Source organism: Eubalaena glacialis, chromosome 2 (assembly GCF_028564815.1).
Source record: "Eubalaena glacialis isolate mEubGla1 chromosome 2, mEubGla1.1.hap2.+ XY, whole genome shotgun sequence".
Lineage (NCBI taxonomy): Eukaryota > Metazoa > Chordata > Mammalia > Artiodactyla > Balaenidae > Eubalaena > Eubalaena glacialis.
In genome coordinates, this window is record NC_083717.1 from 187912914 (window position 1) to 187939422 (window position 26509).

Genomic DNA, 26509 nt, shown 5'->3' on the forward strand with positions numbered 1-26509 from the left:
GCACAGAGGAGGTACTCAAGAGATATTTGTTGAATAAGAAACGTAATTAATAGTACGTAGTTACAGCAAATATTGATAGGGATGGATATAGATCATTGCTTTCTTCACCTACAAAAGACTGAATGAACCATTTCTATTAAGATTGGATTCTGCATTTTCTCAGATATTTGTCCAAGTAGTCCCTTCTGCCTTATGTTTCTTTAGGCATTTAAAACTTTGTTCATGCTTTCTTCCCCACCAGGAATGCCTTTACTGATTTCTCTCTTAAGTGTTCATTCTTCAAGTTCCAGCCCTAAGATCTTCTAGGTGTTTGCATCTGGAATCCCAGGGACTGGGCCACTCTCACCAGAGACAGCATCTTATATACTAACTGCACGAATTCCACTGTGGGGCAGGGTTGTCCTGAGCCCCTTGCCTCCAAATGGTAACCGGCAGAGCTGAGATTGTTAACACAAGTTCGTGTACCCAATGCACAGTGGGGCCAAACAAACTGAAACATCGGAGTTTGGAGCAGAGAAATGTTTATTGCAAGGCCATGCAAGGAGACGAGGTGGCTCATGCCCTAAAAAGGCTCGGGCTCCCTGAAGGGTTTCAGCAAAGCACTTTTAAAGGCCAGGTCGGGGTGGGTGGTGTCGCAGGGTAGGTGATCAGATCGTGCACAATTCTCTGATTGGCTGATGATGAGGGAAGAGGGTGGTGTCACAGGGGTTCACATTATCAATCCTTAGGCTCCAGGAGGCCTGGGACGATGCACTCATGGTCGTCAAGTAGTTAACATCTTCCATTTAGTGGGGGGTTTTCACATCTGCAAAACAACTCAGGAAATGTGCATCAATTACTATTATCTGGGTACTTCAGAGAGGAACTAAAGCAGAGGGTATGGGGGAAGGCCTGTGCCGGGAAGGTCCCCATGGCGTCCTGTTCGGTTACAAGATCTGAACCAGGCCCATCTGGTACTACCCTCTGTACTTTCTTCTATATCTCAGGATCTCCATACAGATAAATGCCATTATGTTCCAAAATTGGCATCCCAGGAACGTCTCAGGAAGGGCTCACAGTAGAGTCAAAGATGTTGAAGGGCATGACTTAGTGGAAAAGAAGTGACAGGAGGCCAGATCCCAAATATTAGACTTGATATCCAGAATGGCAAAATAAACTCCTGTGTCATGGGCTAGATATCCAAACACTCATAGGATATGAGATTAAAGTGAAGGAAAGGAGTGAAAAATGCTTTCTTTGTTCTCCCTCCTTTTTGTTCCTAAGTATGATTGTGTTCAGACTTACTCTGAAAAATATTTTGTTCCTTAAAATAAATTCAGAGGAGATGACCCAAGTTCTTTGCTCTGAGCATGGACCAAGTCTTACCTCCCCCACCTGCACTTTTCAGGTTTCTCTAAACCCCACCTGGAGGCTCCACCTCACTTCCTGCCACAGTGAATGAGCAGAACCAGGCCCCGCAGGTCTTCCTTGCCCACCTCAGGCAGCCCACCTGCTCTAGGGGAGTAAGTGAAAGAACAGGGTGGAATCAGAGGCATTCCACCAAATCTCCTAAGAAAAGGACAAACTTGTAATATTGTCTTGCAGTGATGTCTCATTTTATTTGTAGAGTTGATTGGATTATTTTTCAATGAAAAAGAAAAACATATTATAGGTAATAGGGGAACACAGAAAGAAAAAGAAGAAAAAAATCTACTGATCTTACTACATAAAGACAATGAACGTTGACAGTTTTGGTGACTATGCTCCCAGCCATTTTCCCATCTATATTTGTACCAGTCAGGATAGAATGGATAACAAACAAGCAAATCCCCAAACATCAGTGGTTGAACTCAACCTACGTTTACTTCTCCCTCGTGCTTTTTTCTATCACAGATCTGTAGAGGGGCTCTGGCCCTGGCAACCACTGAGGAGGGCTGGTTGATGGAGCAAATCAACGTCAGTAGCCAATTTGATGGTTATGCCAAAGGGAAAAAGAGTTCTAGAGGGTCTAACACTGGTAATTAAATGCTTAACCCGGAAGTGCCCTGCCTCAAGTCCATGCACAGTTCACTGGCCAGAACTCGTCATATGGCTCTTCTCAGCCCCAAGTGGCCAAGGAGTGCCAACCTACCACGTGATAGAAGTGGGCGCACGGGAAATTCCTAGTGAACAACATCAACAATTATGTGGTATTCATTAGAGTTTTTTGTTTGTTTGTTTTTGATTTTTTCTGATTCCAAAGAAACACATATTGACAGAGCCTATTGGTGAACTCAAAAAAGCAGGAAGGAAATAAAATCCCTTATAATCCCACCATTCACTTATCACTCCTTCAGCTATTCAGGGCTATATCAACTTTTTCTGTGTTTATATAAAAATAAGGATTTTTTAAAAAGTATGTGGACCATATTGTATGCCTTGCTTTGTAACCCACTATTTGTACTGAATATATGGTATACAGTATTTTGAAGTATTAATATTTTTCTGCAACATGCACAATATTTTGTCTACACCATAATTACTTATAATGAATTTCTTAATTATTTTATATTTAAGAGTTTAATTTTTCCTCTATTTTTGATTATTTATATTCATGTGTACATATGTATATGGGTTTTTTTACAAAAAAGTTTTATTAAGTATAGTTTCATATTTAGAAGAACTTCTAAGCTTACAAATGTGATTGGATCTTTAATTTATTCTTAAAATACATGAGTTACATACAGATGTTAGAATATACACACACACACATCTTGTTTTTTTCTACATATGATTGCATCATATTTGTCTATGTCATTATAACTCTCTCTCCATGAAGTTTCTAATGAACACTCTAGTATTTCACTGTGCAAACTGATCAAACTATACTTAACTTTTTTTTGCTATTTTGTTTGTTTCCAATTTTCAACCACTAGTGGACTTTATTTAAAGTATTTTTTTTTTAAATTAATTAATTAATTTATTTTGGCTGTGTTGGGTCTTCGTTTCTGTGCGAGGGCCTTCTCTAGTTGTGGCAAGCGGGGACCACTCTTCATCGCGGTGCGCGGGCCTCTCACCATCGCGGCCTCTCCTGTTGCGGAGCACAGGCTCCAGACGTGCAGGCTCAGCAATTGTGGCTCACGGGCCCAGCCACTCCGCGGCATGTGGGATCCTTCCAGACCAGGGCTCGAACCCGTGTCCCCTGCATTGGCAGGCAGATTCTCAACCACTGCACCACCAGGGAAGCCCCTAAAGTATTTTTTGTACTTAGACATTTTCAGTGGGCTAGAGTCCAAGGAGTGATAATACCAGCAAATGTTATAAATATTTTAAGACACCTTAAGATTAACATGTTTAAAGGAAAACATGTTTGTTTTGAAGAACGAATAAATGAATGAATTAAATTACAAACGACTTGTCAGACTTGTCAGATCCTGAGAACTGGCAGCGAATACCTCTAAGAGTCTCCTTCAATAATACGTCCCTTTAGTTGGAGTTGGTATTGTATTTTATCCTCACAAGCATCTAGTGAGAAAGATCCAAAGATGGAACTTCCAAATGCTGGCTCCACGTCGGGTGCTGTGTTAGGAATTTTCTATTTTCTAATTCAATGACCACAATTCCATAAAGTGGACTTTAAATGTTCCATTTTTAGAGTTACCATATGATCCAGCAATCTCACTCCTGGGCATATATCCGAACAAAAATATAATTCAAAAAGATACATGTACCCCTATGTTCATAGCCACACTATTTACAATAGCCAAGACATGGAAACAATTTAAATGTCCATAGACAGAAGAATGGATGTAGTACATATATGCAATGGAATACTACTCAGCCATAAAAAAGAATGAAATAATGCCATTTGTAGCAACATGGATAGAACTAGATATTATCATATTAAGTGAAGTTAAGTCAGGAAGAGAAAGACAAATACCATATGATATTTCTTGTATGTGGAATCTAAAATAAGACACAAATGAACTTTTATGAAACAGAAACAGACATTGAGAACAAGACTTGTGGTTGCCAAGGGCAGGGTGGGAGAGGAATGGAGTGGGAGTTTGGGATTAGCAGATACAAACTATTATATATAGAATTGATAAACAACAAGGTCCTACTGTATAGCACAGGGAACTATAGTCAACACTCTGTGATAAACCATAATGGAAAATAACAAAAATAAATAAATAAATGCTCCATTTTTCAGACCAAACATTGCAAAATCTCCTGGTCATGAAGTTGGAATTCCAACATGGTGGACTCAGGTTCGTGCCTTTCCTTATGGAATGGCAATAGACCCAATATTAATTTGCAAAATAGAAAGAGATAGCCCACAATTAAGAGATATTATGTGTATCTTCGTGCAGTTACACTTCAGGGAATAGGAGCCTTATGTGCTGGGATAATCAGGCGGGCGTTGGGGGTTGCTGAGTTGTACCATGATGGTGGGCTAGTTCTGGGTGGGCAGAGGGGAGGAGGTCTGGAAAGTCTCTTCCCCAGAGACTTTAATGCCCGTGTAGAAACATTTTGACCACTCTTTCACTTTCTTACAGCAACCATGAGACATTTTATTCTAAACAATAACCCTAACCCCTATCCAAACCTTGCCTCCTCTTCATTTGCTCCCCCCATTTGACCTTTCACCTCCATGCCATTCTGTCCTACATCAAATCACCAGAGGTCGCAGCACTGGTTGGTGTCTCCATATTTGGTGTCAGCATTTTCTCAAGCCAGTGTCTGGGGAAACCCTGTCTATTGACCAGGCCAAGCAGTGAGTTAGAAGACCCAGGAATACATCCCCACTGGCTCCCTTACTAGCTGGGAGACCCGGAGCAAATCATTTAGGGTCTCTGACAGTCACTTGTCTCTTTGCAAAATGGGAGTAATATTGCTACCGTGCTTGAGTGAGAGCATATAAAACACTTTGTAAACGTAATGTGCCATGCAAAAATGACGAGTTTGAAAGTGAATATTTCTTTGTTTAAATTTTGAATTAAAGGGTACGCTTGGAATTACTGCTGTAACCGGCATTTGTGGGTTTTCGCTTTTTGTTTTTCTGCTCCCGGCGGGTTGATTTCCTCCTTTTGGCAAGCCTACACGTCCTCAGTTGCTTTGCTCCATCTTTCATCCACTCCTTGTCCGTCCATTAACCAGCCTCTCGGCTGTATCTGTGGAATCACTCTCCACCTTCCACTGTGCCATTCCTCTTTACCCCAGGTCTCCTGGCAGGCCACAGTGCTGATTACATGTCACAGAATCCAGCCATGAGTTCTCCACCCAAGTTCAAGCTCTAATTCCCCCCAATATAATCTAAAACTGTAACTGTACTGCAGCCAAAAATCCCCGTCTCCCTCCCTATAAGCTCTTGGGTAGTCTGACCTTTTTGGTTCCTTGAAACACTCCGAGGCCATGGAAAAGGCCATGGTTGACAGCCATGGGTTAAGGTCATAGCTCTATAAAATAACAAGCCCTATGCCATTGTTGAGCTGAAAGTGACTTACATCTTAATCCGGATCCCAGATAGACATGTTTCGTCTTTTTCTTTTTTGGATTGGGGATAAATGAAGGTGAAAACGCATGATGAGAAAGTCACTGCCTGAAGATGAGAAACCAGCATCCAAGCTCACCCTCACCCTACCGCCTCCCCACAATCACAGCTGTCCACTAGTGAGTCCCTTTGCCTCTCTGGATCTTGCTTGTTTCATTCGTAAAATGGGAGGAAAAGTAAGTGGCACAGATGATTTTTCGAGATGCTCTTAAAATACAGACTCTGCATTTATAAGCATCTAATAACAACAACAATGAAATCTTAGATTTATGGAGTATGGAGCACAGAGACAAAAAAGTACATTATTTTGTACATTACGTCAACAAACCTATAAGGTATTTTATCAACTCGGAACTTTACTCAGTCGTTAGCAACCCCAAATAACAGTGGCTTAAACCATTTAGATGTTCTTTTTCTTTTATATTACATGAACACCACAGAGCTGCTATGGTGATTTGACATTAAATCTTTCCAGTTTCTGGGTGCAGTGGTGACCCAGAATCTTTCCAACTTTCCACTCTGCCATCCTTAGCTCATTACTTCCATCTTTAAGGCTGCTTCGTGGTTGCAAGATGGCTGCTGTGTCCCTAGCCATCATGCCCACATTGTAGGCAGCAGGAGGGAAACTAGAAAAAAGGGAAGAGGGTGAACCTCCCAGAGGAGTTGGGTCCTTTTAAAAGTTTCCCCCAGAAGCCCCATCTGATGATGTTCACCTAAATCTCTTTGGCCATCCCTGTCTGCAAGAGGGGCTAGGCGCATTGCTGTCTCCAGTAATCCCAGGGTTCAGTAAGTAAGGATAACAAGGTTGGATACTTGATAGGGAACTAGTAGTCTCTGTCATAAGAAGGTACTATTATCATACACATTTTACAGATGAATAAACAAAGGTAAGCAACTTGCCAAGCATATAGCTAGGAAGTTCAGGAGTTGGAATGCAAAATCAGGCTGATTCCAGATCCTAATCTGTATGTTCAATAAAAGTGAGATGATGACAGGTCAAATGGTGCAGCCTCAAGTCCTCGTCTCCCCATCTGTAGAATGGGATCAGAGTGCTTGCATCACAGGCTGTATGGCGGGGGCCGCGGGTGGTGGTAAATGAGATCATGCATAGGAAAAGCTTGAGAATTTGGCTGAGCATAGGAGATGCTCAGAAACAGTAGATGCAGATTTTGATAGCCTGGCACTTACTGTGCTGTTGCCCAAGTGTCCCACGTGAAAACACACCTCTCAGGAGACCTGTAAACTGCTGAAGCCCAGGGAACGTTCTGTCCAATATGCCCTCTGGATCTGGACTTCCTTGCTCGTATGTGAACTTCCTAAAAGTACCTGGCACATGATAGGGCCAGAGTCACAGTTGGTTGATTGACAGAACAAATACTTTGTTTCCTTTTGGATGTTAAAATTACATAATTCTCCTCTGTGGATCACTTACCATAACAAAGATGCAGGCAAAGAGAGGCTTCAAGATCAGACCTGCTCGTGGATATACATACGGGTGCACGTGTGTATGTTTGTGTATGTGTTTATGTCTGTACTGTTTGAGCATGGTGCTGGGGGGGAAAGCAGCCTCACAAGAAGGGGAGATTCCAAATAGAATTCCACTTCTCCCTGATATTCTCAAAATACACCATTCAAGTTAAATTGTATTCAAACATTAATGAAATGAATGAGGGAGAAAACATGAATAACACATAGGTTATAAGTGCTAATTATGAAGACACACTTATTTTGAAGAAAAGAAAACCTTCCATAAAGCATTTGTAAAAGCACAAAGAAAAAGAGAAAATCGTGTAACTCGGAGATGTCCACAGGGTCTACAGGGAGAACTCCTGCTAAGACATCCTCAAAGGAGCTTCTGCGTGGAGGGAGGTATTGGTCAAAATCCACAGTCGGTGTTTTCAGATTTGTCTATTTAATCATTTACAATGATGGTTCCTAGAGTAGATGTAAACGAAAAGCAAGATTCCTGCTCTGGTCCAGATTTCTTCCCTTTCTTGAGACTGTTTAACCGTCAGACCAAAGATGGGCACTCATCCTTGATCTCAGAACGTGGACCAAGAACCAAGAGAGGAGCCCACCCTTGTGCCAAGGTAGGCTGCCTGGCTCTGGAAGTCAAAGGCCCCTCTTCTCACCTTCACACAGAACTAGGTGGTGGAGCCCTGCTGTTTCCATTCACACCAATCTCGTGCCCAACTCAGGGACTTTGCACTGGCTGTTCCTTGCCTGGAACCCTCCTCCCAGGAATTCACAGGCTCACTCCTTTCCTTCAGTCACATGTCTCTCAAATGTCCTTCCAAGTCCCCGTCACTATGTTCTTACCCTATTTTACAGCTAGTATTAATACTTGGCACTATCTATACATTTGTTCATTTATTTTCTGTCTCTCCCACTACAATGTAAACTCCACAGGGTAGAAGTTTTGTTGCAGTTACTACCCAATCTCTGGTACCAGAACAGCGCTTGACATATAATAGTTGCTCAATAAACATTTGCAGATTACTGAATGAATACTTTGATAACCACAATTCTCAGAGAGAATTCAACTGACTACAGCCAACTGATTTTATTACATTTGCAGAACTGAAAATCCATCTCCTCTCAATCTTTCAAATCTAGATTGGGGTCCATCTCTTTCTCAGTCAGGAGAACCCAGTCCTTCCTCTGGGCTCCCCGGAACCTTAACAGACACGCACAACTGTGAGTGTCACTGTCGTGTTACAAATGTTCATATCTTGCCTCTTTCATTGCTTTGCCCCGCAATTAGCCTCCTGGAGGGCTGGTCTCACAATTACTGATTTTTCTAAGATTATGCTCTCCTCCAGGACATGGCTGCAGCTCATTTCTATATGACCCCCAGTGCAAACAGCACAGCCTTGTATTTATTTATTTATTTATTTTTTTAAAATTGAAGTATAGTTGATTTACAGTGTTGTATTAGCGTCTGGTGTAAGCAAAGTGATTCAGTTATGTGTACATATATATGTAAATATATATATTCTTTTTCAGATGCTTTTCCATTATAAGTTATTATAAGATATTGAATATAGTTCCCTGTGCTATACAGTAAGACCTTCTTGTTTATCTATTTTATATATAATAGTGTGCATTTGTTAATCCCAAACTCCTAATTTATCACCCCCGCTTTTCCTTTGTTGACCGTAAATTTGTTTTCTATGTCTGTGAGTCTATTTCTCTTTTGTACATAAATTCACTTGTATCATTTTTTATTAGATTCCACATATAAGTGATATCATATGATATTTGTCTTTCTCTGTCTGACTTACTTCACGCTGTATGATGGTCTCTAGTTCCATCCACGTCTCTGCAAACGGCACAATTTCATTCCTTCTTCTGGCTGAGTAATATTCCATTGTATATATGTACCACATCTTCTTTATCCATTCATCTGTCGATGGGTATTTAGGTTGCTTCCATGTCCTGGCTATTGTAAACAGCGCTGCTATGAACATTGGGGTGCATGGATCTTTTCGAATTAGTTTCCGTCTTTTCTGGATACAGAGCATAGCATTTTAATTGTGACTCACATTTATTCAGCGTGTGCTATGGGCCAGGTGCCATACCAAGTACATCACATGCATTCACTTAGTGGCTTTCTTGTTCTTTTTTTAAAATCACACTACAGAAATAAACATGTTTTACATTTCAACCCAGGAAGCGATATGTGCGTGTATAGCCACAAGTCGTATCTATATCTCTACTACTGCTGAAACCAAAACTTTAAAAACTATACTCATGGGTCCTATGTGAAATGCACATTGATATTTCCATTCTATTTATTTTTAAAAAATGCTAGTTGTCACCCACTGAATGAGGGGTCGCCCTGGGGCAAATCCAGCCTGACTCCTGTTTTTGTCAGTAAAGTTTTATGGGGACACAGCCACACCCATTTATGCATGCGTTCTCTGTGACGGCTTTTGCACATCACAAGCAGAGTTGTGACAGACACCATTATACCTAAATAAATACTATCTAGCCCTTTAAGAAAGAGTTTGCTGACACTTGCACTAAACTGATTTCAGGTTCACCTAGGAGTTGTGACCTACAGTTTTAGAAACACCCTTTTGGCTCATACCATTCTGACAACTGCCCTTTAAGGGTGGTGCATGTTATACTCAGTTCCAAGTGAGCATACTGAGGATGAGAGTATGACACTTGCTCCTAGACAGGTGATGAGTCAGCCTGCAGAGCTGGGTCTGACCTAAGTCACCCCAGAACAGAGCCGGTGGCAGTTAACTAACGTGGGATTCTCCTCTGCTTTAGGGTGAGTTGAATATAGGTTTGTTGGTCAAAGGAATGATACACAAATTACATTTGTAACTTTAAAAAACTTATCTTACGGGTAAACTTTGGAAGAAATGTTGGTCTTATTCTCCACCATATCCCTCAATAAATGAATAAGGGAATGATACCAAGGAGCATTTAGTAGGCGGTACAACTTTTAAAAATTAAGTCATTACATTTTAATTTTTTATTTCGAATATAGGCTCGGCTGCCTTGTTGGATTTGTTATTTAAACCTGACCTATAGCACTGATATCTACACACATATGGTAGACCAGCAGCTTGGCAGGACTCCCCGTGACTCACGCTCTTGTGTAATCCCCTCCCCTCCAGTGTGGGCTGGACCTCGTGATGCTCTCCTTACCAGAAGAGGACAGCAAAGGGATGGGATGTTATGTCTGAGATCAGGTTGTAGAGGACTGAGACTTCCATCTTGCTGGCATGTCCCTTGGCCTTCACTGGCTGGCTAAGATGAAGTCAGTTGCCGTATTGGGGGCTGCCCCGTGGAAGGGCCCACCTGGCCAGGAACTGAAGGAGGCTCCCAGTTCAACACCCTGCAAGGAATTGAGCACTTGGAAGCAGATCCTGCCCAGGTTAAACCTTCAGACACCTTGACTGCCTTTGTAGAAAACCTGGGCTGGGAGACCCAGCTAAGCCATGTCTGGATTCCTGGCTCCATAGAAACTGTGGGATAAAAAATATGTTCTGTTTTTCATCACTAAGTTTTGGAGTAATTTGTTATGTGGCAACAGATAGCTAATACACCACACTACTGTATTATAATTTGGGTTTCTGGGATCCCCATCAATCAACAAATACATCCTCGGCAGCTATTAGGTGCCCGGTCCTATGAAGGATGGAGCAGAGCATCTGCAGAGCCTAAGGCTCCTACCCTCAGGGAGCTCACCATCTGGTGAGAGATCAGAATATTGGAGCCACATTTCGTGTTCTCAGCCACATTGGTAATTTTAGTCGTTTGCCTTCCATCTAAGAAGGTGCCCAATGGACTCTTTATTCTCTTCAGTTGAATGCTGCTTTCTTAGGTTTCCCATAGATTTTCACGGTGTAGGTCCCCTCTTAGCTGTCCAGGTTGGAAACTCTTTATGAGAGCGGGGAGCAGGAAGCCCTCCCAAAATGGCCTTGGGCTTCCTTGGTCTGACACCCCGAAACTGTGAGTTGCTTCAAAAGGAACAGTGAGCGAGGCCTGATATTACCACAAATAATTTGGTTTCTGAAAGTCAAAAATGAACCAGATGGCTTTTAAGGAAAACAGGACACACATCAGATTCCAATTATATTAAAATGATGACCCAATTTAGGAAAACACGAAGTGTAATAAAAAAATGTTTAAATAAACAAAATCTGCATAGTTATGAAACTATAATGTTTGCCGGGCTCCTCACTTTGGATAATGAATTTCTAAACTAGATAGATTGCATTCCAAACTTGAATCCAGGCTTGGAGAAGCCTGCAGTACTGTTTGGAATTGCAGACGATCGGAAGAGGAAAGAAAAAAAAAATTTAGCGTGTGTGTCAGCAGCCAATTCCGGGAAAGGAAAGGTCAGCTCTACACAAATGTGATAGATCCTATTCTAATGCAACCAGGAATAGTCAGCGCTCGCCCTGCTTTGTTGGCTGAACACGGTGACACCTCTCGCTGGCGGCAGTTGCTGTCGCCCGGAAACCTTCAGCGCCACTGGCAGACTCAGCGCTCGGCTGGGTTGTCAGGGAGCGCCTCGGATTTATCTATTTATTTTTCTAGATAAATTAAAAACTCAGGGGGGCACTTAAAATAAACTAGCAACTACTCCTGAGCGTGTCTTTCTTGCGGTGTCACACATTCGCTGTTTTGGCAAGGACTAAGTCACCTGCCTCCCCATCTTTCCGCACCAAGCACAAACTGCTAATGGAAGAGTGCGGGCGTGGGAAAAGGCGCATCCACGGTTATTAATCCAGGAGAGGGGGCGCCAGGGAGGGTCCAGGTTCAGCAAGATGCTTTCAGGGCTACCCTGTCTCTGGGGCATCTGTGCGAGACTTTCTGAGGCCAGGGAAGAAGGCCAGCTATTCTCCGCTGTAATGAAATGCTGAAAGGCTCTCCAAGGGAACTTTCTTTCACCTGTCCCAGGGAGGGGGTTGTCTTACGTTACAGGCACGGCATTTGTAGGGGATGATTTTTCCAGATAGGATGATGTCTATGCCATCTCTTTCTCTGCAGTGTCCGTATGTATTGAATCACTAATTACTCAGTGAGCCTCCTCTGTGGCCAGCATCTAGGAGACAGCCACGAGGAAGGGTAACAAAATCCCAGTCTTCCTGGGGGGGATGGTCCTACAATACATCACCCTCTGCAGAGCGTTATGACATCAGTGGTCTCCATAGAATACTGAGGGTAAGTGAGATCAGCACCTAAGAGCCAAAATGGCAAAGAGAAAAAGCCTGTTCTGAACATCGTTCAATACGGTTGACAAAGGGGTTTAGTCCAATTCGCCAGTCTGAAGGCCAAAATGCTAACTTCCTCCAAAGAAAGCTCTCTCCAGTGTCCAAACTAGTGTCCCCACCCGTTCACTACTTCAGATGGAACAATAGTATCTGAGCTACAGGGTGCTACACTATCTCTTTTTTTTGCTCTCTCAACCAAACAGGTTCTCTGAGCCTCTAGTTCTCAAAGCTTTTAAGTAAAGTTTTTTCTTTCCTTCCTTCCTTCCTTCCTCCCTCCCTCCTTTCTTTCTTTCTTTCTCTTTCTTTCTTTCTTTCTCTTTCTTTCTTTCTTTTCTTTCTTCCTTCCTTTCCCTCCCTTCCTCCCTCCCTTTCTCCCTTCCTTCCTTCCTTTCTCTTTCTTTCTTTCTTTTTCTTTCTTTCTTCCTTCCTTCCTTTCCCTCCCTTCCTCCCGTCCTTCCTTCCTTCTTTCCCTCCTTTTCTCTTCTCTTTCTTGCTTTCTCTCTCTCCTCTCTTTCTCATTTTTTCTCTTTCATTTCCTTCCTTCCTTCCTTGCCTCCCTCCTTTTCTCTCTCTTCTCTTTCTTGCTTTCTCTCTCTCCTCTCTTTCTCATTTTTTCTCTTTCATTTCTTTCCTTCCTTCCTTGCCTCCCTCCTTTTCTCTCTCTTCTCTTTCTTGTTTTCTCTCTCTCCTCTCTCTTTCTTGTTTTTCTTTCTCTTTCTTTCATTTACTTCCTTCCTCCCTCCCTTCTTTCCTTCCTTCCCTCCTTTTCTACTCTTTCTTTTCTCTCTTTCTTTCTTGTTTTTCCTCTTTCATTTCTTTCCTCCCTCCCTCCCTCCCTCCCTCCCTTCCTTTTCTCTCTGCTCTCCTTCTTGTTTTCTCTCTTTCTCTTTCTTTCTTCTTTCTTTTCTCTATGAGGAAAAAAAATAGTCACTAAATCAGGGTAACATTAAATGAGAGAAGGTTTCACTCCCTTTCCACGATGTGATATTTGTTTTGATCATCCCCACCTGCCCGTAACATTTTTCACACCCATCATCTATGTGAACACAGAGTTAGAAAGCTAGAAATGTAAGAATCTAAATCGGATTATAACTGCATTATATGATAGAACACTGATTCTATGATGATATTCCAGAATCGTTCCTTTTAGGTGAGTAGCTTTCATTGAGAAGGCTTTTTTTTTTTTTAAATAATAAATTTACTGTCAGAAGAGTCCTTCATTAGGGGAACCCACGTAACTTGCCACCTGAGTATTCATATATAATATAAATCAGATGCTCCTTAGTTTTAGGTAATTTGGTTGCAAGCATCTAATTTTATCACAATATAGCATCCTCCAGAAGATTATTTTAAAAGTGCTTATTCCTCATGGTTTTTTCTTTTACTTTTTAAATTCTGGGTTTTTTTTTTTTTTTTTTTTTTTTGAGTCTTGGCAGGATTGGAGGAAGTACTAATTGTCTCTTAGCCAGAGTTTAAGTGCAACATTTTTCATTAGAATTTAACAAATGTTCATCTTAAAAGAGACTGACAATGGGTCAAACGGCTTCAGCTTCTCTGTGAACCTGAATGCATTAGACTTGAGGCTTTTTATTCTTGGATCAAAGTTGTTTCTTATTCTTGGACTTAATTTAGTATAAGACTAATATGATGGTCTCTCTTTTTGGCTATAATAAAATTAGAATTAATTGAATAGAATGCAATCTCTAGCTTTTTTGTCAAGCACAGAAATGCCAAATACAACAATATGTTTGGAATTTTTTTTTTTTTTTTGCCAGTAGTAAACTATTGTGCAAAATAATTATATAAATACACAAGAACATCTGGTCTTTTGAACTGTAGTCACTGCTGAATTTAAACATTGTACGCTTTTGACAAAATTAAAGGAGTTTATTCTTTGTTTTTCCTGGGCTTTAAATAGCAAGCCACAAATAGTACTTAAGAGCTATCATTTCTAGTTCATTTTGAATATTACGTGGAGAAACTTATTCTGCATTCTCCCAGACTCTCATATACTTAGGGTCTCTGGAATTTGGGCTCCAGGTTAAAAATGTATCACATTATTAAAACAATGACCCAAGTCAAATTAAAAGGGGGGAAAACCCTACTAAATGCTCTTCTCCCATTTTCCCCACAACAATTCCTAAATGCCAGTAGACAGAGCAATTTTGCTATCTTTTGTAGAGTACAGTAATTAAAATTATTACCGCCACTTTTGTAATAAACTCGTGTGACTTTGAAAGTCTGTCCCTGCTCGCTTTCATGATGGAGACATCACACAATCTGTAATTGTGCTATTAAGGAAAAGAGAGCTAATCTTTTTGCATTTGAAGTAAGCCTTCATCATCAGTCCAACAAAGCCAGACAGATCAAAAAAGAACCAGAGAGAGCATTTAAGGAAATTAGTACAAGTATCAGTTAAAAGGTAAAAATTAATGCACTTATTATTGAAATATGGTTGAAACCTACGTTCTTTTCATTTCTTTGATATTGCCAAAGTCTAAAACATTCAATTAACTTTCCATTGTGTTTGGGGGAGAAAAGGTAGGGGATTGTCAGGGAAGTATGAGGGGTGTAGGTGGAGCTCAGTGAAAAATAGAATAGGATGAACAGGAGAGGGACCCAGACCTCAAGGCCCAGGCCACGAAGTTGGAGCTGCTTCTGCCTTTTGGACCCCACCTGGTTTAGGATTTCAGATGGGCTCTAGACTCTGCTGCCCAGTTTAGTGGGGAGATTTTTTTTTTTTTTTTTTTGGCCGCACTGTGCAGCATGTGGGAGCTTAGTTCCGTGACCAGGGGTCGAACCCGTGTCCCCTGCAGTGGAAGCATGGAGTCTCAACCACTGGACTGCCAGGGAAGCCCCTGGTCGGGAGATTTAAAAATCAGCACGTTGAATTCTTCGCTGAAAAATCATAGACAATGTACATTTCTAGTTGTCCTGAGGTTTTGTGAATGGACCCATTCCTCGTCCTCCGATACAGCATGATCATGATGATAACGAAACACAGAAGAAAGACTGGAAAGAGAATTGACTCTTTATGGGTGTTTGGTTTATGGATGAACTTTTGCCTTTTGACTAATTTTGTTTTTCAATTTTTTCTGATGCTTCTGCATTTATTTTCATAACCAGAAAAATAAAATAAAGTTCATTTGGGGTAGTTTTATAGCAGCATGGGGTGTAGAGGGGAGGATAAATATGGGCTTTGGGGTCAGGCTGATTAGGGTCGTGATGAGTAACTCAGCCACTTCATGCTGTATGACTTCAGAGAAGTAGTTTAATGTCTCTGAGTTAAAGGTTCCTTCCTCTATATCCCTATATAGTGATGTGAGTATCTTCTGTTTAGGTGGCTAATGAGTGTGAAAGTGTCTTAGCAGACGTTCAATAAATGTTAATTTTTTCAACCTGACACTATCCCTTCACAACCCCTTCATACAAAAAAAACCAAATCAATGAATATTATTTGGTATTTATGGGTGAGTAGGATCAGCATTTGATGTCACTGCTTCACGCTGAGCATGTATTAACTCTCCATCACAAGCATCACTTTTATTTTGCTTTGAAATTTTTGCAAGTTTATTCAGTGGGGTAGATTTATAAGGCTACTTTCAGAACATCAAAACTCCTTAGCTGAACAATCATTATTTGACAATAGCAATTCAAGAATTTTTTCAATTGTATAATGAATCAATCTTCCTAAATTGTATGCATGTCAAATTGTGATCAACTTGCTGTGAAAATGTTCAGCAAGAGAAGGCCTAATGTTTAAAGTGAAAATTACTGGGATCACACACATTAATTTATCTCTATCATTAATGAAACATTATTTGATTGCCCCGAGAAAAAGACTTTTGCACATATTATAAAACAAATTTTAATAGAGAAATACTCTGGAGATTATTTCATCCCATAACACATCAGATGCAGAAGCTCTGCATCCCTAAATCTTAGCCTGGTGCTGGGCACAGCATAGGCACCTTATCCATATTTTAAATACAAAAGAAATAGGCATATTTCCTAAAATGGGACTTGTACTCAGGGGGTGGCTGATGACTTTTGGAGAATAAACCCAAATAGCCCATTCTTGGCTTCATAAAGGCTACCAGGGAAGGGGGATACAGGACGCTTTTATTAGCAGGGACAATTCTGAGTTCAGAAAAGATAAGTTCTGTTAAGCAAACTCCCTTTCTACCTAAAAACAATGTTTGTAAAGTTGCAAAATGCATCTCCGAGGAAACATTTTTTGCAGTATTTGTGCTCCTTTCTAGTCAACTCTGCCCAGGCACTTAAGGAAAATAACTCAGTTATAAAATCCTACACCACTGATGTTGTGATTATTATTCTTATTAACATGCATATGATAGAAGTTAGTGCCAAAATGACAGATTTATGCTTTTGCAAAGGTAATGCATCAAAATAAGAAGGTAAAAGCCACTATTACCCTAAAACCTGAAAGTGACAGACTATTCGGATTGTTGTTTTGTTTTTTTTCCTTCCCTGTGCAGATGGCTGATAATGCTGGGTTTTTTGGTTTTGTTTTCGTTTTCTTTTTTCTTTTTTCAGAAACACAGTAGAAATATAATCAGGACTACAAAACTAGCTCCTGAAAGAAAGCTTGTGCTCTCCTATTTTGGAGCTTTTCTGATTCTAGGTCTTTTCTGAAAGGTGCTGGGCCCTGGAGGTACTGGGGATTGGGGATGGTGAGTGGGGAAAGGTAGGGGTGGAACTCAGTTTTAAGAACGACCCTCATTAACAGAGAGTGAGGATGAAGGGGCGTAAAAAAAAAAAAAAATCCACAATCCAAACATGGATTTCTTCAAAAAGAAATCCAGAGAGAACTAACGAAAGGACCATGGAAATGGGAAGAAATCCCAAGGGGAGGTCAAGAACAAGCACAGAACATCTGAGCCTCCCAAGTAGATCGTGTGCTCTCTGGTTCGGGGAGTCCTTTCCCATCCGCTATTTCACTGGGTCCTTCATCCAATCCAGGGAGGCTAGCACGATGGGCCATTTTAGATTCACAGTAGAGATGGGGGGGTGAGAGGTGACGCCTCCCTGCCCAAGGTCACAGCCCAAGGATCTGTGTTGCTTCAGGAGTTGGGAGTGAGCTGCTTCAGGAGTTGGGAGTGAGCTGCTTCAGGAGTTGGGAGTGAGCTGCTTCAGGAGTTGGGAGTGAGCTGCTTCAGGAGTCGGGAGTGAGAACGGCATTTCTGGAAGCTGGATTAGGAGCATCAGTTCCTTACCTGGTTCACTTAGGGTCTGAAGGAGAATTTCTGTTTCCCCCAAACCTTCATCCTGCTCTACTCCCTGGGGTTGGGACCAATAGCAGTCTTTTATTACATAAAAAGCTTAGAATTTCAGAGGTGAAGGGGTCTCAAAGATTTCTAGTTCGCAAGGCCCAGGATAGTAAATTGAGACAAAACTAGGATTAACTCTTCAGATCCCACTAAAGTGTCATAAATTAATACAGCAACAAAAATGCTTAACGTGTTTTATAACTCTAACATTTGGATGCATTTTCTTCAACCTTGTCAGAGCATTTTTGCATGTGCTTTCAAATCCAACCCACAAAGAATCAAGTCTTTGGCTTTGCCCTTTACTAGCTCTGTGACTTGGGTGAGGAATCTCTCTGGGCCTCTGTTTCCTCTTCTGTGAGGTGGGGAATCACAAAAGTCCTACTCACAGGGTAATGGTGGGAATGATGTGTAAATGTGCAAAGATTGAGTTAGTGCAAAATAATCACCCAATAGATGCTAGCCATCACCTTCATCTTCACCATCATGCACCCTGCTGCGAATCGAGGCAGGGCAAGTGTTTCAGTCCCACTTCACAGATGAGGAAAATGAGGGTAAGTGTCCTACTCAAGTGACTCAGAGTTTGGGCCAGATCTACGTTCGTTAACTTCTAGTCCAAAACTTGTTCTACTTATTTTATAGGAGCAAGTGCTGACATTCAGAGTGTTGGTGGGTGAGTCCAAATAGTCTTGGAGGTGGAAATAAAGTCATGGCAAACCAATAATGGTAATAAAAAGGTGTCAAGGACTTCCCTGGTGGTCCAGTGGTTAAGACAGTGCTTTCACTGCAGGGGGCGCAGGTTCGATCCCTGGTCGGGGAAGTTCCGCAGGCCCTGCGGTGAGGTCAAAAAAAAAAAAAAAAAAAAAAAAAAGGAGGGGATTATTCACTCAGTCTCTCCCTGCTAATGAAGAATTAGGAATATTTCTTACTCTCTCTAAAAATTCAAGGCTGTGCATTGTCAAAGTAAGAGTATTTCTTACTCTCTCTAAAAATTCAAGGCTGTGCAAAGTCACAGGGTCACACATATTTCTGTGTGAGGCAAAAGCTGGACAGAGGGGGCTTCCCTGGTGGCACAGTGGTTGAGAATCCGCCTGCCAATGCAGGGGACACGGGTTCGAGCCCTGGTCTGGGAGGATCCCACATGCCGCGGAGCAACTGGGCCCGTGAGCCACAACTACTGAGCCTGCGCGTCTCGAGTCTGTGCGCCGCAACAAGAGAGGCCCGCGCACCGCGATGAAGAGTGGCCCCCGCTTGCCGCAACTAGAGAAAGCCCTCGCACAGAAACGAAGACCCTACACAGCCAAAAATAAAAATAAATAAATACTTTTAAAAATAATAATTAAAAAAAAAAAAAAAGAAAAAACAGCTGGACAGAGAACCACTGCTTGGAGCTGGTCTTTAATAATCTGTGCTGCAGGAAGTCACCGCGAACACAGAACTTCAGAAAATACACAGCTACCTTGGGACAGAAAGAACCGGGAGCTGCAAAGCCCGGATGACAAACAGACCCAGTGGGGCTGCCCTGGTAGCAGAGCAGGCAGATCTAGGTGGGTGCTGCTGGATGTCCCAGGACGGAGACGTGAGCATCCCTTAACGCACTAGCAAGGAAATCCGAGCACACGCGATATTTCCGTTCCCCAGTGCGGGCGCCTGTGAAATCAGAGGCCAAGAAGCTTTGGGGGGACAGGATTTCTCCCTGCTAGGCCACTCATGATTCTAACCTAAGCAAAATCGAACTTTCCTCCACCCTTCCAACTTTCACCTGTGCTCAGACAAATGCGCTGGCATTGACCTCAGCCCTGAGGCCAGAATTTACAGTTCACATCCTGTCTTCTGCACTTGCCTGCTCTGTGACCCTGGCAACTCAATGTCTCTGGGTCTCAATTTCTTCTTCTGTTAGAGAAAAAGCAGGGCAGGTGATGTAGCCACCCTGCCTGGCACTGTAAATGAGTCTGCTGCACACAGCTGTTTCCCCCTTGACTGTGCTCATGGGTGTTCATACTTGGAATAATGCAGTTGCTGGAACATCCCTGACCTGAAGGCCCTCCATCATTACCTCTGCCAGTGAAATATCAAAGTCTTGGGATTGCTGGCAAGGTTTTTATCCCTGTCTGGAGAAATGCCTGCCTGCAGACAAAACAAGACACCCAATCTTTGTGCTTTGTATTTATTTCCTTAAAATCATGGAGGTCACAGGCTGCTGAGGATTGAGCTTGTGTCCAGAGCCCCCTGACCAGCTGGGGGGACTCCATGCCTGCTGTCTGTGCCTCAGTTTCCTCATCACCCAAACGGATCAAAGGCCATCTACTGTAGCACTGAGACGGTGAGTGATTAATGGGCGTGAGGCCGTGTGTAGTCTGTAGCATCTGGCTAAGGAAAATGTCCATCGACGGATGAATGGATAAAGAAGATGTGGTACATATATACAATGGAATATTACTCAGCCATAAAAGAAATGAAATTGGGTCTCTTGTAGAGATGTGGATGGACATCCAGAGTCTGTCATACAGAGTGAAGTAAGTCAGAAAGAGAAAAATAAATATTGTATATTAATGCATATATGTGGAATCTAGAAAAATGGCACAGATGAACCCATTTGCAGGGCACGAATAGAGACGCAGACGTAGAGAACAGATGTGTGGACACAAGTGGGGAAGGGGACGTGGGATGAATTGGGAGATTAGGTTTGACGTAAATACACTACCATGTGTAAAACAGATAGCTAATGGGAACATGGTGTATAGCACAGGGAGCTCAACTCGGTGCTCTGTGATGACCTAGAGGGGTGGGATGGGCGGGGGAGGACCAAGAGGGAGGGGATATATGTATGCGTATAGCTGATTCACTTTGTTGTACAGCAGAAACTAACACAACATTGTAAAGCAATTATACTCCAATAAAAAAAAAAGGAAAGGTACTTAATGGATGCTAGTGACTGATCTGATCATTAGAAATTATGCTTAAAAGCAGGTCAAGAAAAGCAAACTCTCTTCTCTACCTACAAAGCACTCAAAGAAGTGGCTGTGGAGTGAACATACGCAGAAGAATAAATGCAGGGGCAAACCCCAATTATGATACTTTCCCCCCCCGAACCCTCTTACTCACATAGTATTCAAATTGCTAAATTCATTGAAAAAGCACTAGGCACTGTTCAAGTGGAGGTGATGTTATACTTCTCACACTTTCAATTTACAAAAAGACAATAGTGTACATTCTTTCTCTGTTCACCACTGAGCCTGCAAAGTAGGCAAGAAAACTATCATTATTATCAGCACCATATTATCTCTAATAAATTGGTATCTATTTCCACATCTACATCATTTCCATATCTATATTTCTCTCTTTTCTGTATCACTATGTCCATATTTCCATACTTCTACCTTTTTCCAATATCTATAGTCAGAGCCATATCTATACCTGAATCTATACTTATATCTATATACCTCTATCTTTGTCTTTATTCTTTTCAAATCCATATCCATGGCTATATGAGGAAACCAAGTCTTCAGTGAGATTCAGCAACTAGACGAAGGTCACCCAGCTGGGACCTGAGAGCTGGTGTAAGGCTTTTGGCTTTAAATACTGCTCTTTGCCAGTTATCCCATGCCATCTCTCAAATAAATGGGATTTAAAAAAAAGAAAGAAAAAGAAAAAAGGAAGGAAGGAGGCAAACAAGCAAGCACTGTAATTACTTTACTTTCTATTCACAAAGCCCAGCATATGGCCAGACCTCTTATCTCCTCCATTTCCATTAACTTAAAGTTTTTGGTGTGGGGTAGACACAGGAATGGTCTTCAAAATGACCAGTCACTGTACAGTTCCATGTCATCTTCTGAGGTTCTTCATCATATATATCTTCTTGCTTAAAATTCTTAGAAAAGTTTCAAAATGCCAGATTTTTTTAAAATTAGGAAATACAATAGGATTTTTTTTGGAGGAGGAGGAGGAATTAGGTAATTTATATTGTTAACAACCATTTATATGAAGATATTCTGGAAATTTACTGTATTAATGCAGATCTAAACTGGTATTTTAGAAGACACTCCCCCTTTAATTTCTTTCCTCTTTCTTTTCTCTATTTTTTCTTCACTCAGAGCTTTTATAACAGAACATGGTGAAATAGACTAACTGGACTGCCAGGATGATTAAAATTTATATCATTTTTGCATCTGTTTTGAGAGGTGGAGCCCTAATTTTAAAACAAATTATCAAATATTTCAAGAAAGTAGATTGAAGATTACTCTTTATTCTCTAAAAATTTCAAGAATTGAATTGCTGTGAATAATTGGCAGGATTTTTTTGTAATGAATTTATCGGATTTAAACCAAAGGTTTCCTTCTTCTGTTCATAAAAGCTTACATATCTGCTCTGTTTTACAATAATAATTTTTAGGGTCAATTTTCCAGCCCTTCCAAATCCTCTTTTTTCCCCAAACGTGAAATCTACAGAAGGAAAAAAGCATACGTATTTCATTTTTAAAATTGAGTAGTAATGTTCTAAAGAATTATATTTTAAGGGTACCTTCTAGGCTAGAGGTTTGCAAAACATCAGCTGTTTCTCCTTGTGCGAGGTTTTGTTTATGCCCTTCTTTTGAATCTATTTTTGGTCTCCCGAATTTAGTACAGGTTGCTTAAAAAATCAAAAGCAATTATAAAATTTACCTAGAATCTGCTTTCAAACTCGAGTTAAGCCATATTATAATTTTGTTTTCTGTTGTTGCTTTTAACTGTATGAGTGATTTATGCTGTCTGTGTTTTTAGCTTCCTATATGGCCTTTCTCACACTTCTACTTACTCTCTCCTTATTTCTTCTTCACTACCTTGTCTTCACAGAATTATTCAACTCAGACTGCCATGCAAGGGGAAAACTATGAACCCTTAGGTATTATGTTTTACCTTTTAGAAGTAAAGGTTTACTTTTTCAAAAGTCCATTTTACCCCCTTAGAAAGAAATATCAGTGTGCGCATATTATCTAAGAAGAGACTCTCCCCTGGTTTTCGTTCCATTTATTGAAAACTTCAGTTTCTTTGCAGCGGCTTCTAATTTATTTTGCAATTCACACAGCACACTGCAAACATAATGTAAAGTTTTCAAAGCTTAATTAACAGCTAAGGATAGCGGCAGGCCAAGTTTTTAGAGGCATTTACTTAAGCTCGGCTCCAAGAAAATGAAGAGACTTCCATGCAGGAAGCTGTGAACTTGAACCTCTTAAACAATAAAACTGAGGATTCAGAATCCTGGCTTTGCTTTTTGATGCCAGGACCAGCACACCTGCGGGCTTAACCCCTATTGGGCCAAGATGCTTCTCACAGGAGCCCTTGTTCTGGAGCTGTTTTTCATGTACAGAGATGAGGTAGCAGCAATAAGACAAAATCCCACAGCATTTCATCAAAGTTTCAGAAAATCCACTTTTAGATTCCACAGGGATGGAGGTGGGGTTCAGCAATCTGGACAGAGTCACAGCAAAATGGAAGAGCAGCCCAAGTCTAATGATGGGAACAATTGGGGTGTGGTGTTCCTCAGACCTATACATGGGGCAGAAGAGGGTAGCATTACCTGTAGTGTCACGGTTCTGCCACTCCTAGCAGGAGTGCTTGATGTGGTCACTTAGTCTCTCCCAGCCTCAGTTTTCCCATCTGTAGAATTGGATCAGGAATCTCACAGGTAGGGTGTTGTGTTTTAGGTGCTGTGCCCATTAGCATGGAGAGCTAGGTCAAGTCTGGCTTAGTCACTACTTCACCAGCCTTGGGCAAGACCATATATCTCTCTGGACCCCAATTTACCCATTTTGTAAATAAAGGGGTTGAATTCTGATCTCACATTTTTCCCAGGGCAGGTGAAGGGGAACTGGGGGATCAGGAGGGCCAATTTTTCCAGGCTTCCTATTCACCAAAAGTCTCAATATAGACTTTTGATTGTCTCACCAAATGGGGACATACCATCACTGTCAAGATGAAAAGGCACTGCTCACCACATGGTATATTGTGCCTCAAACTGCAGTCATCTGCCTGAAATACACAACTATTTATTTATTATAACTCTTTTAATTACTTTGTCAGCTGTACACTTTTATTCCATTGTACTATTTGTGTAAGAAGATTATTTTATTATTTGAGTTACCTGTTTGGCATTCTCTCATTAAAAAAAAACAAAAACAAAAACAAACATACAAAACCAAGGCCCTCAAAAAAAAAAAAAATTCAAGCTCTTACAGTTTGATGAATCTATTTGTAAATCAAAGTGGCGTTTTTATGTCTCTTCATAAGCCGTCCCCCATCCGTCCTAGACAAAATGCTCAGGGACAGCTGGAAGCCACTGGTCTGCCCGGGTCTGCAGGGCTGGGGAACTCGCAGGAAGCGATGCGGCACGGGGCAGTGCGCGCGCGCGAGTCGTGGGAGGACGCACCACCACCCCGCGCGAAAGGGAGGGAACGGTGACACCGGAACTGGACGGGTGGCGATCTGCTTTAGGAGCCAGTGCCTCCAGCCATCTGTTGGTGACCCTGAGGAAAGTCTCTGCCCTTGCAATTCTGAAATCGAGGGGGAAAAGGAAGACTGGGCAAAAGCGCAGGGTCTGGAGCAGGCAGCAGTTTCCTGGTCTCTTGGGGAGGAGGTGGAAAGGTTGGTGAGGTGACCAGAGCCCGGCTCGGTCTTTTCATTTCACTTCGTGGCTGCGAAGAACATAACAACAATGATTAAAAAAAAAAGCCAAGGGAGGCCAGGCCGCCTGGATCAGTCCTGCGGGGTCCGGATCGCCTGGCCTGCGCAGGGGTGGCGCGCTCTCCCCGGAGCGTAAAAACGCGGTAGGCCGGCACCCCGCTCAGGCTCTCCAGGTTTCGGGGCTCCTCGTCGAGGCTCTGCCGGGGGAGCAGTGAGAGCAGTGACCCCCAGAGAAGCCCCCTCACCTCCGGCCGTTTTGCAAACTCGAACGTGCGCCAGGGCGCCCTGCGGTTGGGGTGACAGCAAAGGCCAGCGCGGGGCCGCCGCCGAGAGCCTGCCCCCCACGCCGTGCGCTCGGGCCTGCTGCTTGGGGCGGCGGGGAGGGGCCCGTTCCGAAATCCGCCCGACTGGATAACTTTCCAACTACGACTTTTTTTTTTTTTTTCTTCTCTTTCTAAAGAGCAGCCTAACTTGACAAGATCGGTTCTCCCCGCCACGACAGTCCTTGTCTCCAGACCCGGAGTTGCGGGGAGGGGGGAGGGGGGGTCGGGTGGGCGCAGGCGCAGGTCTGCCCTGGGGTCCCTGCCACCAGAAGACCCGCAGGTGGCTCCAGGAACAGCAGGCCCGCTGGGGGCGCAGCGGGGTCCAAGTGGGAATTCCGTTTTCGGCCTCTGGGCGCGGTGTTTTCAGTCTCTCGTGTGTTTAACTGAATTTGCTACACATTTTCACTCTTCTCACGTTTCCTTTCCGAATCTACCTTTCCGCCTTGTGCGCCCCTAGTCTCCCCCGAATCTCAGGCACCCGGCCGGGCGCAGGCGAGCGTGGGCGGTTGCGGGCGCGGCCGAAGCGCCGAGGGGTCTGGGTGCCGCCGAGATGCGCCGGCCCGCGGGGAGGCTGCAGGAAGCCGGGTCTCCGGCTCAAGATCTGCCAGAGCCGCCGCCTCTGCGGATCTCGGGGCAATCGGTGCCTCCTCTCCCAGTCTGCGCTAGGGTGGGTTTCATTTCAGGGTAAAGCGAACTCAGGTCTCTCTCGTTTGTCTAAATCTGGGGAGGGCGGGAGGGGTTAGGGGCGAGTTCTTGCCCCGGACCTACCTCGCCCTGTTAAACACCACTTGGAAAGAAAAGTCAGTGTCCTGGGTCCCCAGCACATCGCTCCACCGTGCTTAGCCATGGCTTTGTTTTGGTTGTCTTTAATATACGTATATTTATTTCTAGCCCTGCAACCCCGTGTCAGCACAAAGCCCTCTTCTCCGAATTAAGTCCTAGAGTCGCTGGCAGTTTCCTTTGATTTCGGAATTAGCCTTTCCCACTTTCGGGGAGTACCTCCTACTTGCCCACCAGACCAGACATCACAGCCAAGCAGACAGTGGGCCCTTGGGATCCTTACATAAAATACGGTGGAAAGAGCTTTAAGGGGCTCTACCCTAGCTCAACCTGGACCATTGCCCCCACTAATCCCTCCATAGAAGCTTCCCCAAACCCCCGGACCCCCCATGCAGCAGGTAGAAACTCTCCTTCTCCCTGGTCAAGAATCCTGGGTTGATATTCTCCCACGGCAGTGTGACTTTTTAGGCAAATTCCTTAAATTTTCTTGTCTCAGTTTCTTTTTCTGTGAAATTGGCTATGGGGTCGTTGTGAGGATGCGAAGTGATTACGTACTTGTAAGCACTTTGAAAAACTCAAAATCACCTGATTTTAGGTGATACGGATGGGGACAGCTGTCAGGAAGGTGGGTGCACAGTAAACGTGGGCAGATGAAGGGATCTCACTGATTAGCCTAAATCAATGAAAAAGGAAAAGCTGAAACCCACTGGCGCCTGGCAGAGGGGATGCTTGCAGCTAACTCGCTTCTTGGAAGAGTTTTAACTGTTCCGTTCTTTGCAGAAGCTCCTTCTAGAAGGAAGTCCGAGGCCTCGGAGGAAGATTTACCGAACCCTTGAACGGAGCTGGATGTACTTCCCCATGCCTCCATTTTCCAAGCTTCCAAGACTAAAGCTGGGGAGCGCGGAGCACTGGGAGTGGCGGGCTCACCTGCCGCTCTTGGCCACCTGAGCCCCCATAAGCAGGTTACAGGTCCTTTTCTGGTTTCAAAAGCGGGGCTGATGGCACCTGTGTGCCCTGTGCCCTGGGAGCCCCAGAGGCAAGAATCACGGGGAAAGCTTATGGAGCTTCATTCTGCTGCCCTGCCAAGCATGGGGCCAAAGCCGTGGCCATGTGGCTGACCTCACTTTAGGTAGGTCCTGTTGTTATGGCCAGTGGACACAGGAGAACCGTTACCGAACACAAGTTCAGCCAAACCAACCAAAATGTC

General features: G+C 42.9%; 1 protein-coding gene across 1 annotated transcript in view; it reads right to left on the reverse strand.

The window, feature by feature from the left end:
• The window catches only part of LOC133084744 (uncharacterized), a 191119-nt gene extending 164861 nt beyond the window's left edge, over window positions 1-26258 (reverse strand). Inside the window, exons 1-4 of the mRNA XM_061181504.1 lie at window positions 26230-26258; window positions 24957-25184; window positions 24445-24565; window positions 24264-24396 (exon numbers count right to left, since the gene is read on the reverse strand). Of these exons, the coding sequence (XP_061037487.1) occupies window positions 24264-24396; window positions 24445-24565; window positions 24957-25184; window positions 26230-26258 (511 nt within the window). The remainder of the gene's footprint in view (window positions 1-24263; window positions 24397-24444; window positions 24566-24956; window positions 25185-26229) is intronic.
• Between the last annotated feature and the right edge of the window lie 251 nt (window positions 26259-26509).